At 51.3% G+C, this 14,888-nt stretch overlaps 1 protein-coding gene across 1 annotated transcript in view; it reads right to left on the reverse strand.

Moving 5' to 3' along the window:
* The window catches only part of RNASEH2B (ribonuclease H2 subunit B), a 35,719-nt gene that overhangs the window by 13,664 nt on the left and 7,167 nt on the right, over positions 1 to 14,888 (reverse strand). Inside the window, exons 4-7 of the mRNA XM_078876133.1 lie at positions 14,761 to 14,837; positions 8,170 to 8,284; positions 7,332 to 7,396; positions 3,768 to 3,873 (exon numbers count right to left, since the gene is read on the reverse strand). Coding sequence (XP_078732259.1) covers positions 3,768 to 3,873; positions 7,332 to 7,396; positions 8,170 to 8,284; positions 14,761 to 14,837 — 363 coding nt within the window. The remainder of the gene's footprint in view (positions 1 to 3,767; positions 3,874 to 7,331; positions 7,397 to 8,169; positions 8,285 to 14,760; positions 14,838 to 14,888) is intronic.

A 14,888-nucleotide genomic window follows, 5' to 3' on the forward strand; every position in this document is an offset into this window, starting at 1 on the left:
ACCATCATCATCACCATCATCATCACCACCATCATCATCATCACCACCATCATCATCACCACCATCATCATCACCACCATCATCATCACCACCATCATCATCACCACCACCATCATCATCATCACCACCATCATCATCACCATCATCACCACCATCATCATCACCACCACCATCATCATCATCACCATCATCACCACCACCATCATCACCACCATCATCACCACCATCATCACCACCATCATCACCACCATCATCACCACCATCATCACCACCATCATCATCACCACCGTCATCACCACCGTCATCACCACCATCATCACCACCACCATCATCACCACCACCACCATCATCACCACCATCATCATCACCATCATCATCACCATCATCACCACCATCATCACCACCATCATCACCACCACCATCATCACCACCATCATCACCACCATCATCACCACCATCATCATCATCACCACCATCATCATCACCACCATCATCATCATCACAACCATCATCACCATCATCACCACCATCATCACCACCATCATCATCATCATCACCACCATCATCATCACCATCATCACCACCATCATCACCACCATCATCACACCGTGGTTGGCAGTGCCGTCTGCGTGCAGTCCACGCGGTAATCATGCCCCTTCAACACCCACAGTACACGCACACAGTACATAAACAACACACCCACAATACACACATTACACAAATACAGCACACACACAATACACACACAGCACACACATTACACATACAGTACACAATAGTGTCCCACGTGCGGCTGCATAGCCGCGTGTAAGAGCGAATTCAAACCACTTATAAATAGATTACCCGCATAGAGTGAGGGAAACCTGTAATTTGCTAGGAGCTGGCAGTACATAAAGTAGGCTAATCTGGACAAATATCCCAATGCAGGACTCAACTCAAAAGATGGCTTGATGGTCTAAGTTGATCTTTGAGAAAATAAAAAATGTTGTCTTCATGAATTTGTTTATTTTTTATTGAGGAAAAGGTTGTGATGGGTTGGACACACGCTCAGGGTGGAGGAGGATAGGGTAAGAAACTTGCAGGTCAGGAAGAGGAGGAGGTCATGGAAGAGGAGGCCAAATCACCGAGCCCGGCATTGGAGTGCAACCTAGCGGTTGGTGATCTAGGGGAAGAGAAGACCTAAGGCCACACTGTGTTGAGCAAACTGCGATCGGAGCAGCTGCTGCTGGATCCGGCACAGGAAAAGGAGGAGACGGTGGCACGGGAGTGAAGCCACCACGCGGGGTACTGGCCGTGCCGACCCCGTAGGCTTCGCTCGTTCTGCTCCCCCCCACCCCTCCACGTCGCTTCGCCCACAGCGCGTACGATTCCGTACGCCCACTCGCAGGGCACGTCGCGCTCCGCCCGCCCTTTAGCGGCGCCAGCACCGCCACCGCCGCAGGGGGATGAGTCACCCAAGCGATTGGCGGCGGCAACCCACCCACGCACTCACACACACACTCACTCACGCACACACTCACCCACGCACGCACTCACACACTGACCCACGCACTCACACACACACACACGCACTCACTCACCCACACTCACCCACGCACGCACCCACGCATTCACATACACACTCACTCACGCACACACTCACCCACGCACTCACACACAAACACACACTCACCCACACTCACCCACGCACGCACCCACGCATTCACATACACACTCACTCACGCACGCACTCACCCACGCACTCACCCACGCACTCACACACACTCACGCACTCACACACACTCACGCACTCACTCACTCACCCACGCACACACTCACCCACGCACGCACACACACTCACGCACGCACTCACCCACGCACACACACTCACCCACGCACGCACGCACACACACTCACTCACACACTCACCCACGCACCCACGCATTCACACACGCACCCACGCACGCAACCCACGCACCCACGCACGCAACCCACGCACACACTCACGCACCCACGCACACACTCACGCACCCATGCACACGCACTCACTCACTCACTCACGCACTCACCCACGCACTCACTCATCCACGCACTCACCCACGCACGAACGAGGCGGCAGCGGTGGCGGCAGCAGCGGCGGCACGGTGCAACGGGAGATGAATTTAAAGTGGGAATGTTCGGCGAGTGTCGGAGGAGGGGAAGTGCGCAGTGTGCGTGTGTACGGGGGAAGAGAGAGTGATGAGCGACCGGCACAGGAGGATGCAGTGGCAGACAGGCAGACGAAGGATGGAAAAAACGGGTAGACAGGATGAAAAATGTGCGGGCGGGCGGACAAGGCACAGATGAAATCGCGGATGGACAGACGGACATATAGACACTGATGGAGGGAATAATGAACATATGCATGGACAGCCAAAAATACAGATAAACAGATGAACAGTGATACGGACAGTTGGATGGTAAGACACAGAAACAGAGACAAACAAGACACAGTCAGAACGGAGAAAGATAATCAGCAGCAGACAGATGGACAGCCATTAAAGGAAACGGACAAAGACAAGACCGGGAGGGAATTTTTTTTTATCTCGGGCCAGAATTATTTCCAATGTGGAGTGAGCGGCGGGATACAAATTGAGTGCCAAGGTTGAAGAGGAAACGATAAGGGGCATCGGAGTGAGAGATCGGCGCGGAGAGAGAGAGGGAGAGGCAGAACGAGATGGGGCCTCTGCGCGTGTCCACTCTGCCATCTGACGTGGGCGGCATGCTCACGCGTCTCTTGTTCTGGCCCCTGACGTTCACAAAACCCGTTTCGCCCACCGAGAGTTTCCCGCGAAATGAGGGCAACAAACACATTCGAAAGCTGCGCCCAAAGATATGCACGAGACGAATGGCTTTAAAAAATAACAAAAATAATTAGAATAAAAACAACACACTGGAATATTCTTGCAACGGTTTTTGACGAGCGTGCGAATGCCGAAATCGTCGCTGTGCTGGGCCAGGCCCGGCACCGCGAGCATTTAATGAGAAATTCTCACCCTTGCGCCCTCCCCCAATCGCCACCCCCCCATCGAGTAGAGGTGGACAAATTGGTCAATTGGTTGCGAATACTCTGGGCCGGAGTCAAGGGAAACCCCCTCATCGATGTTTTACCGCAGATGGGATCACCAACACCCCGAAGAGTACGACCCATGTTGCAGAGCTCACCGACGTACGAGCCTCCGCGGCCGTCTGGACCGCTCTTTTCTTGCGATGTTAGACACCGCTGGAGCTGTGCACTCTTAAAATCATCTCGATAGAAAACGAATTTCTCGAGAAATGCTTTTATTGTGTTCGGTTTGTTGTCCTTCCCCCCCCCACCCCGGCAACCTCCGATTGCCACGGTTGGCCACGCACGGTGCGAAGTTAAAATAAATATTTGCCCGTTATTGGTCGTGGGTGGGAATGGTAACAAAGACAAAGATCACCCGTTTAGCCTCAACAGACTGTTCGGGCAAGTGATGTAGTAAGCGAGTTGCACCGATGAAGGCAGGCACAGAAAAGGAGGGGGTGGGTGGCCAGCACCACGCCCGGCCACCTTTGTCTCCCCAGTGGCGATGTTTACACACCGCACCAGGTACTCAATTGAGGCCGAGTCGAACCTAGGGCAGGCCCAGGACCGGTTCAGATAATCGTCACCGTTGTTGGCCACGAGGGGGAATGAAACTCGGGCGGCTGGGTTCGTAGCACAGCGCGCTCACCGCGACACCACCACTCCCCACTAACACACACAGACACACAACAACACGCACCTGCGGAGGAATCGGCGCTGGTGTCTGTACGGATGAACAGCGCGGATTTAACTCCGGCTCCCACCGCGATGCTTTTCTCCTTGAGCGCTTTAACCACCCTTGCCACCTGGGTTGATGTCACGCGCACAAAGGTCAAGTTTAGGTCAACTTTGTGTTGTTAAACCACGTGTGGGGGGGGGGGGGCTACTCAATAGACCGGGTATGAGCGTCCTGGGTCGTCCGATAATGACAAACGCAAAAGACACGAGGCACAGCAAAGAGGTGAATAGAATTTCGATTTAAAGCTTTCGTGACTGCAGGGATTCATCTTCTTGGTTCTTTCGGAAAAGTCACGTAGAAGGGAAATAATAAAATAAAAATTAAACATAATAAAATAATATCATAATTACTTTTTTATGTTTTATTTTCATTCTTTTATTATTTCCCTTCTACGTGACTTCACCGAAAGAACCAAGAAGGCGAATAGAAATCGGGGCAAAAACGACAGCGTCCCGCGAGACGTCGAGACAACGCTGGCACAAACAGTCCCCTGCAGTAAGTCGTGTGGGGCGCAAGATAACGATATAATTAAGGTACAGAAGCGTTAAACAGATACGGGGTGACTATTGTACCAATATGTAAACAGATGAGAGTATTTTATTTGTCCGAGGTGCAGAGGAGCTCCCCCCCCCACCGCCCCCCGATGGCCGTACCGGCTGTTGGGGCCAGTGCCTTTAGCGAGCACGCGTTAAGGCACGGCGCATGCAGGGGGTGGTGGTTAGAGCACCCATGCCCAGCCACCTTTGTCTCCCCAGTGCTGATGTTGTGCACACCACATTCAAGGCAACCGAGCGCAAGGCCAGGACACGTTCAGATCACCATCGCTGACGTGAGCCACGGATGGGAAGAAGTGCGCTCACCGCTGTTACTGCTCACCCCACCATAAAGATCCCCTGTATAGCCTGTTGGGGCAAGGGCTGTCAGCGAGCATCTATTAAACCCGGCACAAGACAGGTGGTGGTGGGTGGCCAGCACCACACCCGGCCACCTTTGTCTCCGTATAGCCTTAACAGACTGTTGGGGCAAGTGCTGTTAGCGAGCACCTATGAAGGCCGGCACGGTCTTCGCACCTCTGATTAGCATGGTTGGCTACGTACGGTGCGAAAGAAGTTCAACATACATACACGGTACATACATACACGGTACATGCAAACACATGCATGCACACGCACGCGCCTGCTCCTAGCCACAAAGGACCTACACACACGCACACCTACACACTGCACACACACACACACACGGCGCCCCTGCTCCTAGCCACAAAGGACCTACACACACGCACACCTACACACTGCACACACACACACGGCGCCCCTGCTCCTAGCCACAAAGGACCACATTAACCAGGAGAGGCTGCATGGCGTCTCCCGCAGTCATCCTCCTGTGGAGAGAGGGGAGGGAGGGAGGCGGGGGGGCGGTAAGGTAGTGGGCGAATCCCAGCAGCGGCGGTGATGCGGCCGTTTCCAAGCTACGGTTGCCGTGACGACACGGTTGCCAGGCAGCGCATTATCCAGCCGCGGACAGATGGCATCACCGCCTGCACACCCCCCCCCACCTCACTCCACGCCCGCCCCACCTCCCACCACCAGCTAACCCGCTCGCTCACAAAAAAAGAAAATGTTTAATTCATCGGTCGTTTTTTTTAATTCTCTCTGGACGTCGCAAAAAAAAAACCACCACGGCCTCGCGCTTGCGGTCGGGCGCACGCAACAGGTGGAGAGAATTAGCGGCGGCGGCGGCGGCGAGCCGTTATGTAAATATCGTGGTGGCGCCGGTCGTACAAAGGACCCCCCCCTTCCGTGCCGCGTTACGAAACCCGCAGGTGCAGGACCGGTTTAGATAATCTAAACTGACGTTAGCCGTGGGCAGGGATCGAACCCGGGCGGCCAGCGCCGCAGCGCAGTGGGCTCATCGCTTGCACCACCGCTTGCAGCCATGCAAAGGTTTCCCCCGTAGAGGCTTTGACGGGCAAGCGCTGTTAGCGAGTGCCTATTAAGGTTGGCATGGTGGGAGTGGGGGGGGGTTCTTTTTTAAACTAAAATCCAAACGACCACAGGGAGAACATGCAAACTCCAAATACAGGCGTCTGGGTGGCGATCGAACCCATGACCTCATGTATACCAGGCAAGGTAATTGGCATCTTACCACCCTGGGTTATGAATAGTTTCACGCTCGACAGCTTTTGTCTCCCCGGTGCTGGTGCTGACGCACCGCGCCAGAAACTATTTTAAGGCCGAGCTGGTATATATAGACGCACATATATACACACACACGTGTGTACATACATGTACTGTACAGGGTGATACAATTATAGAGACCCCACTAATTTCTAATAACCCTCTAAGCTCAATAACATTCTCATCTCTCCCCTTCACATCATTCTTTTTTAAACACAACCCATCACCTACACGGCCTTCTGGGAGTTGCGTTATTTTCAGCATTGATTAAACTGAATCAAGTCCTGGGCCGGTTTCGACAAACACAGTCTCATTAGCAGCGCCAGGCCTACCCGAACCAATGCTAAAAGTGCGTTTAGAGTTTAGAATTTTCGGTCGCTGTAAATTTTGACGCGACAAGCCACTTTGTCAAGGCTATCATTTGAGATAACGAGGTCGCTCAGTGAGCCTTACCTGGTAAAAGAAAAAAAAAGTTTTTCATTTACGTGTCCATGATTGAACCAATCGCCTTCACGACGGGTGAGTGGATGTTGTGAAAGCGATTTCTCCCTTATCTTCGAGTAGAGCATTAGGGGATTGAATAAATGTATTTATTGAGATGGTGGGAGACATTCAAATTGGCTCTGAATGAAAATGTTTTCTCCGTAATTTCTCCAAATTATTTTAGTGGGGCATCTATTAATCAACATTTGAACTATTTTTTATTTTACCAGGTGAGGCTCACTGAGCTATCTAGCTCTTTTTCAAAAGGAACCTTGCTATCACAAATGACAGCCTAACGCAATGGCTCATCAGGTGAACATGTATAGCAGCCAAATACTCTTCAAGCGTGATGTTGATCCGAAACGTGGAGGAAAAAACTGGAGGACCCGGAGAAGAATCCACGCGACCACGGGGAGAACACGCAAACTCCAAATACACAGACGTCAGGGTCAGGATCGAACCCACAACCTTCTGTATACCAGGCGAGGTAGTTAACATCTCGTCACAAGATACACAAAGAGGGAGCCCCTGGGGATGCCACACAGACCGTTGGGGAAAGTGCTGTTAGTGAGCGCCTATTAAGGCTGGCGCTGTGGGTCCACTCCCAACCAACGCCTTTGTCTCTCTACTACTGACGACGTTGCGAGCACACACCTTTGCCACAACAACTGGAAAGTAATCAGTGGCCATCCCATACGGAGATCGGCCCGTGCCATAGGAATGTAGAATTCCACTGCAAGCTTCAGGGCCAATGCCCCACGTGCACTTGAGCAGGGGACTTCATCCTGGACCGCTGAGTTTCTCAACCGGGGTACACATGCACAGGCAGAATGAAGGTCCATTTCATTTAGGAGGTTTCTCTCACCTTTTTCTCCAGCCAGGCCAATGTCTTCTCTTGGCTGTATTTGTAAAATTTCTGATCTGCATTTCCTGAAGTGAAAAAAATAACAAAACACAACATGGATGAGTGAGCATTTCGAACGGGAGGAGAGTATGCTTGTATTGAAGCAATGCTGCTGAAAATATGCACCCTCCCAGAAAGCCTTGCGGCTGATAGGTTGGGCGAGAACAAAAATCTGTAACGTGGAGAGAGACGGATAAGTGTAGAAGGCACATTGTCTGCTCATTCATTTTGTCATCTGTATTCTCCGCGACAACGCCCGTTTAGAACCCAGAAAACCTCCATTATGGAAGGCGAGGTTCAATCTTGGCTTTTGTGACTGCAGGAATTCATATTCTTTGGGTCTTTCGGTAAAGTCACTTTACCGGAAGACCCAAACAATAAGGCGAGGTCACTTGTAACGGTTACGGAACAGCGTTTGGCGGAACACACAAACTGACAAGACGAACGCGGAGGCCCACCCCAAGAGATATTTGTGGGGGAAAAGTCGAAGAGGGGGGGGGGGAGAGATGGGTGGGTGTGGTCAAGTCACCTTTCTCATCCTCTTAATTTTCGGTAAAGTCACGTAGGTAAAAAATTAAATTAAAATTAATTAAAAAAAAAATCACGACGTTTCGGAGGCAACACAAGTCTCCGTCATCAGGTGGGACCGTCACAGCCAGATTTGCTGTATCAAGTGAGGTCGTGATTTTTATTATTTTATTTTTATTAATTTTAATTTCATTTTTTACCTACGTGACTTTACCGAAAAAACTTAGAGTATGAATCCTTGCAGTCACGAAAGCTTCAAATCTAGAATTACCTTTCTCATCGGCAACCGCGTGAAGTTTGGAGCGAACGCCCACGCACTCGGCCAAAAAGGAGCAAGCCGGGTATTCTTGATCCATTACGATCTGACTCAAAGGCTCAAACTTGCCCTGTAGGGGAGGAGAGAGAGAGGGGGGGGGGGTCCAGTTAGTTTATTTTGGGTAAGGCCCATTAAACCACGTAGCTCATTATCCATGGCGACCAGGCAAAGCGGCAAATAACATGGCAAGGGGGGGGGGGGGAGGGCTTTAACCAGAGGTTGTATCGATCAAAAGCGGGGACATTGTGTTTATAAACATGGCGAATCAACACACAAAGGGATGAGCAATGGAAATCCAGTCGGCAATCCGCAATAAAATGGTGAACGACGGCCCGCGAGGGGAAAGCGCATATGGCATTTAAAGTGGAATTTTAAACATAGCATGGATTACAATTTTGCATTTCCGATTTCGAATTAAAAAACGCATCCTCAAGAGGCGATGAGTAAGACACTCAAATGAGCGACACGCTCGCACATCAACGTGCACTTACACATGCACACAAAGATCCCCCGAATAGCCTTAACAGGCTGTTGGGGCAAGTGCTATAAGCGAGCCCCTGATAAGCCTGGCACAGCACACGTTCATTCTCCCCAGGGTCAATGTTTACACACCCCTGCACCAAGTACTAATTTGAGGCTGAGTCGACGTAAGGGAGGTCCAGGAACGGTTCAGATAATCGTCACTGGGTGTTGGCTGTGAGCGGCAATCGAACTCGGGTCGCCAGGTCCGTAGAGCAGCTCATTACCGCTGCACTACCGCTCCCCACACACACACACGTATACTTACATGCGTAAACACACAGGGCAGGTGCCGTTCCTAAGCCCCTATTCAGGCTGTCACAGCACACGAAGGGGTGATGTGGCCAGCACCACGCCTCGTCATGTTTGTATCCCCAGATCTGGTGTGAACACACCGCACCAGGCACTGATTTAAGGTTGAGTCGACCTAGGGGAGGCCCTGAGCAGGTTCAGATATCAAACCTGCCACTTATGTTGTCCATTGTCTGGAGTTGAACCCAAGGAACCCACAAACACACACACAGAAACGACCGCAAACGAACGCACAAAAACACACACACTCTTGTACAAAACAAAGATAAAGATCCCCCATATAGCCTTAACAGACTGTAGGGGCAAGTGCTGTTAGCGTGCACCTATAAATGCCGGCACGGCACACGAGGGGGTGGGTGGCCAACACCACGCCCGGCCGCCTTTGTCTCCCTAGTGACGATGTTTACACGTGGCACCAGGTACTCATTCGAGGCTGAGTCGACCTAGGGGAGGCCCAGGACCGGTTCAGATAATCGTCACTGTTGGCCGTGAGCGGGAATCGAACCTGGGTCGCCGAGTTCGTAGCGCAGCGCGCTAACCGCTACACTACCGCGCTCACACAAACAATCGCCCGCATGCACACACACAGGCAAACACTCTCCCGCATGCTCAAAGAAAAAAAATACAAAGCTCCCCCACATAGCCTGAATAGACTGTTGGGGTAAGTGCTGTAAGCGAGCACCTATGAAGGCTTGCACGGTACATGAGGGGGGGGGGGGGTGGGTGGCCAGCACCATGCCCCACCACCTTTGTCTCCCCAGTGGCAATGTTAGACACCACACCAGGTACTCATTTCAGGCTGAGTCGACCTAGGGGAGGCCGGGGACCGGTTCAAATAATCGGGTCACTGGGTTCGTAACGCAGCGCGCTAACCGCTACACTACCGCTACACTACCGCTCCCCATTGCACACGCACAGTGACACAGGACACACAGACGCCAACATAAAAGATTTAGACGCAGCAACAGCAGCAGCCACCATCCTCCACGAATTGGCAATGCCATTACCGCAATGCCTACGCCAAGCTAGGTGCACTTTGAGGTATCTCAAGCGGAGAACGATTGGTGGCACGAGGTCATGTGACCGACCCTTGTGCCGTGCGTTAACAGACCGCAGTGACTGACCGATGCTCCTCATGCGTCATGAGCAGACGCACACAGAAAGCGTAACGCTGGCCTGCGCCGCACATAAGGCTTCGGGTCGAAGTAATTTACCCTCTGATGTTAACGATATTTGAGTAAAAATGTATTTTCATGATGTAAAATGCAACATTCCCTTAAAAATCGTCAAGGTGTTTTCGTGTGAATTTTATATTCTCGCTGAAGACAATGATTATTTTGAGTTGAAAGGCGACTGTGATAAATCCTGTGCAGTCTTCATTGCTCAAGGTTGTACGCATTATCTCGCGTCCTTGCATTTCAACCGCAAAGCCACTTCCAAACCACGGTACAGAAAAGGTATCCTCACAATTAAAATCAATCGAAAAACCTAAAAAAAAGTCTCTCGATGAGGATCTTTCGAAAATGTTTTTTATCCAAAATGACACGGACACTGCACTACATCCAGTAAACATGAACGTTGGCGTTTGGTTGGGACAATATCAGCCAAACGTTGGTGCAACGTTGAGCCAATGTATCATGTTTACTGGACACGTACATCCTGTTGTCGAGCGGTCCACATGATCGGACTCCGAAGATCATGTGACTGCTCCATCACCCCACGTATGCGTCAGTTTTTTTCCCTCGCCATGCCAACTCAAGTTGTGCAGCAAAATTTGCAAGCGAATTATTGGGCATAATTTTTTAAAATGTCAAACATAATTCAGGTTTATTTTTAATTAGTAAAATGGCCAATTCACAGATTACCTGGAGCGCTACCTCAGGCACAACAGTTTGTTAAGGCTATACCCTCTCACCATCCCCAACTCCCTACCGCCAGCGGCCGAGTGTTTGTACCAGGAAGGGTGTTGCACCTTCACTGGGTCAAGGTATTTTTATTTTATAATTTAATCTTCCATGACAGCAACTATTGAGCATTTCCCCCCAGTTTCATTCCGATTGTGCAATAGACATTGCGTCATGAGACAAATGATACATTGAGATCCCTAGCAGGAACAGTGCAAAACATTGTGTTAGACAACAGCCTGCGGAAGTGGATATTATGGAGCTACCTCTGAGGTCACGTCACGTGACCTCCTGACGCACATAATGAGGGGCAGAAGCACTTTCCCACCCACCCCTGTCGCAGGGCAATATTCGTCACATGACGAGTCAAATTGCTATTTTCAATTCTCAGGTCTGGAAATGTAGGCAAGGTACATGCAATCATTGGTGACCAGGCCGAGACCATCAACTTCGCTATATTTGAGAACTCAGTTTTAACCAAAGGTGTCCGAACCCCAGATTCGGACACAACATTTAAGCGGACAGGGTCCTTTTTAAAAGCTGACCTCATTATCGCACGGGCGGCCATGAGAAGGACAAACACTCATCGGAGGACACGGGGCAAAATCCTGGCTGTCAGGGCAATGGTGATTAAATGGAAAAGGAATAAAAGGGCAATTAGGGACATGATTCACCCAAGGTTCAAACACAGCTGGGATGACAAGCGCTTGCTGGTTGGCGTCACTGACGCACGTCAAACGGCGCGGAGAGAGAATACATTACTCAACGTTGACGGGCGGTTAGCACAAGAAGGTGGGTGAGGGACGGGGGGGGGGGGGTTGCGGTGATTGCGGCCTCTGACTGCAATGCAACTGTCTTTGTTGCTGTTGTTGCAGACACTGCAGAATTATACCCGGAGAAGTATGGCTTGTTCTGCAATTAAATACAAACACATCGACACGAGCAGCCAAATTGTAACTCCACCACTGCCATCGGTTGAGTTCCATCCACTGCTAAATAAAGGCCTCCCAAACCTGCATTGGTCCAGCAATACCAACAAATCCATTTAGCATCCTGAACACCGATTTCATTGCTCCATCTCCACGATGCGATTCTTCTCCTTCAGTGTGTTCTCTCGATCAGTCTCAATGAACCGCCACCATTCCCTCGGGGGAAGCGTCCTGCCCAAGGCCGTTTACCGTTTCTTAATGAAATGTTGCCTCCGATCGTCGTCCCCGATATTCACGGTTCACGAGATGTTAACTCCCTCGCCTGGTATGCACAGCGTCGTAGGTTCGATCCCGACCCTGAAGCACGTATATTATTGGGAGTTTGCACGTTCATCCTCGTGGTCGCATGGATTTTTCTCCGGGTCCCTCGGTTTTCACCCTCCCACATTTAGAAACATGCCTTTTAAGCAACTACATCATTAGACCTCCTTTGGCGGTATCAAAATATCCTAATAGGGTTTTTCCCCTTTTTTCTGGCAACAACACTGAAACCTTTTAACAAGGAATCATGTGTGCATTAACCACAACACGATACAAAAAAGGGGGAAAACCCTATTATTATATTTTGGTACTGGCAAAGGAGGTCTAATGATGTAGATGCTCAACCCAAGCTCTCAGTACTCTGATAGTGCATTGTCTTTGAGCTGTACGCTTTTTGGCGTCCTCTGGTCCAACACCAATGGAGACTAGGCTCTAAGAAAAGCTGTCTCGGGTGTGGACCAATCAACTTCAAGGACAGTGCATATCATTATCAGAGTTGTTTCTTTTTGTTTGCATTTTGACTGCTTGTGTTGTGGTTATTGCAAACATGATCCCTTGTATAAAGGTGTCAGCTTTTGTACCAGTTGAAAGGGTAAAAACCTACTACTATAAAAAGTTTAGTTTATAGTTTCAGTTTATTCCCCGTTCCACGTGGCCCTCTCGCGGAGTCCCGGTGTAATCCCAAGCGTCTCTCCAAGCTTTTGGCACTTTTTCAGCTCCTGTTCCATTTCCAGCGTCAGCGTCCGTGTGTCTCATCCACACGCCACGACAAGCGATATGCACCGATTGAACACTTTCCTCGTAAGGGTAGCTGATGTTCAATGATCCCAATCTGCCTGTTAGCCATGGTCAGGAATCAAACTCCAGTTGCCATGTCCGTAGCAGTGCACAAACCGCCTGCATTACCACTCTACCCACAAATATAATACACACAGACACACCTACACACACAAAGACCCCCCGTATAGCCTTAACAGACTGTTGAGGCAAGGGCTGTTAGCGAGTAGCACCTATGAAGGCCGGCACGGCACACGAGGGGGTGAGTGGACATCACCATGCCCGGCCGACTTTGTCTCCCCAGTGCCGATATTTACTACACACCGTACCAAGTACTCAGTTGAGGATGAGTCGACCTAGGGGAGGCCCAGGACCAGTTAAGATAATCGTCACCGGTGTTGGGCATGAGCAGGAATCGAGCATGGGTCACAGGGCAGCGCGCTAACCGCTACACTACTGCTCCAAACACACACAAAGATAACAAAGATCCCCCGTATAGCCTGAACAGACTGTAGGGGCAAGTGCTGTTAGCGAGCACCTATGAAGGCCGAAACGGTACACGAGGGGGTGGGTGGCCAGCACCACGCCCGACCGCCTTTGTCTCCCCAGTGGCGATGTTTACACACCGCACCAGGTACTCATTTGAGGCTGAGTCGACCTAGGGGAGGCCCAGGACCGGCTCAGATAATCGTCACTGGTGTTGTTAGCCGTGAGCGGGAATCGAACCCGGGTCGCCAGGTCCATAGCGCAGCGCGCAAAACGCTAAACCACCGCTCCCCACACACACACACACTGACACACAACCACGATACACCACGGGATACATCCAGGATACGGCACACATCCTGACCCACGTACAAGCGAGAAGACGAAAAATCTCTGCCGCAACTCCTGTTCACAACGATCAATTAAATATACGACGGCAGTGGCAGCAGTCGTGCGACACAGCGCCGGAAATTACACGGCAATCCATAGCGGAATGCGTCAGCGGCTTGCGGCTGGCTTGCGGCGCAATGAATCTCCGCCAGCGACCGCCGCTTTGTTTAAACTTGGGCTCGTAAAATAAAATAAATAAGAGGAGCGGCCAGGCGCGCTGCCTTTTGTGCCGGTGGCGGCGGCGCTAATGAAATTGGGCGCTCGTATTTGCGCGAGCGGCACCTTCGTAGGGCCTCGGGGGGCAAAGGAGGAGAGAGCGGCTGGCTCGGGAGGCTGGGGGGGGGGAGAGAAAGCGGCGAATGCAACCGCAGGCCCGGGGAGGCATCGAGTCAGCGCTGCCGTTGAAAATGTGGCTTCAGCATTGTGGGTCCCTCTGTAGGGAGCGGTAGCGTCGAGGGTTAGTGCGCTGACCTACGAACCCGGCGAGCCGAGTTCGATTCCCGTTCACGGCCAACGCCGGTGACTGAACAGGTCCTGTGCCTCCCCTAGGGCGACTCAGCCTCAAATTGGTACCTGGTGCGGTGTGCAAAAACATCGCCACTGGGAAGATAAAGGCGGTCGGGCGTGGTGCTGGCTGGCCACCCACTGGTGTACTGTTCCGGCCTTCATAGGTGCTACTCGCTAACAGCACTTGCCCCAACAGTGTATGTTAAAGCTATACGGGGGATCTATGTCTTTGTCTAAGGTGCTTTTGTACGTCTTGTCTGTGACTGTTTACCGGACGTGGTGCTGCCCACCCCATTCGTGCATCGTGATGCCCTTCATAGGTGCTACTCGCTACCAGCACTTGCCCCCAGCAGCCTGTAGCTCTATATGGTGGATCTTTGTCTTTACACCGCACGTCGTACCTTGGCGTGTGCCCGTTGGAGGTACGGGAGCGTGAGAAAGAGCGGATCGACGCGGGTACACAGCACCAGCTTTCCATCTGCACCATCAGGAGGGTGGGGTGGTGGTGGTGGGTGGGGTAAAATGTGGG

Source organism: Lampetra fluviatilis, chromosome 43, assembly GCF_964198595.1.
Source record: "Lampetra fluviatilis chromosome 43, kcLamFluv1.1, whole genome shotgun sequence".
Lineage (NCBI taxonomy): Eukaryota > Metazoa > Chordata > Hyperoartia > Petromyzontiformes > Petromyzontidae > Lampetra > Lampetra fluviatilis.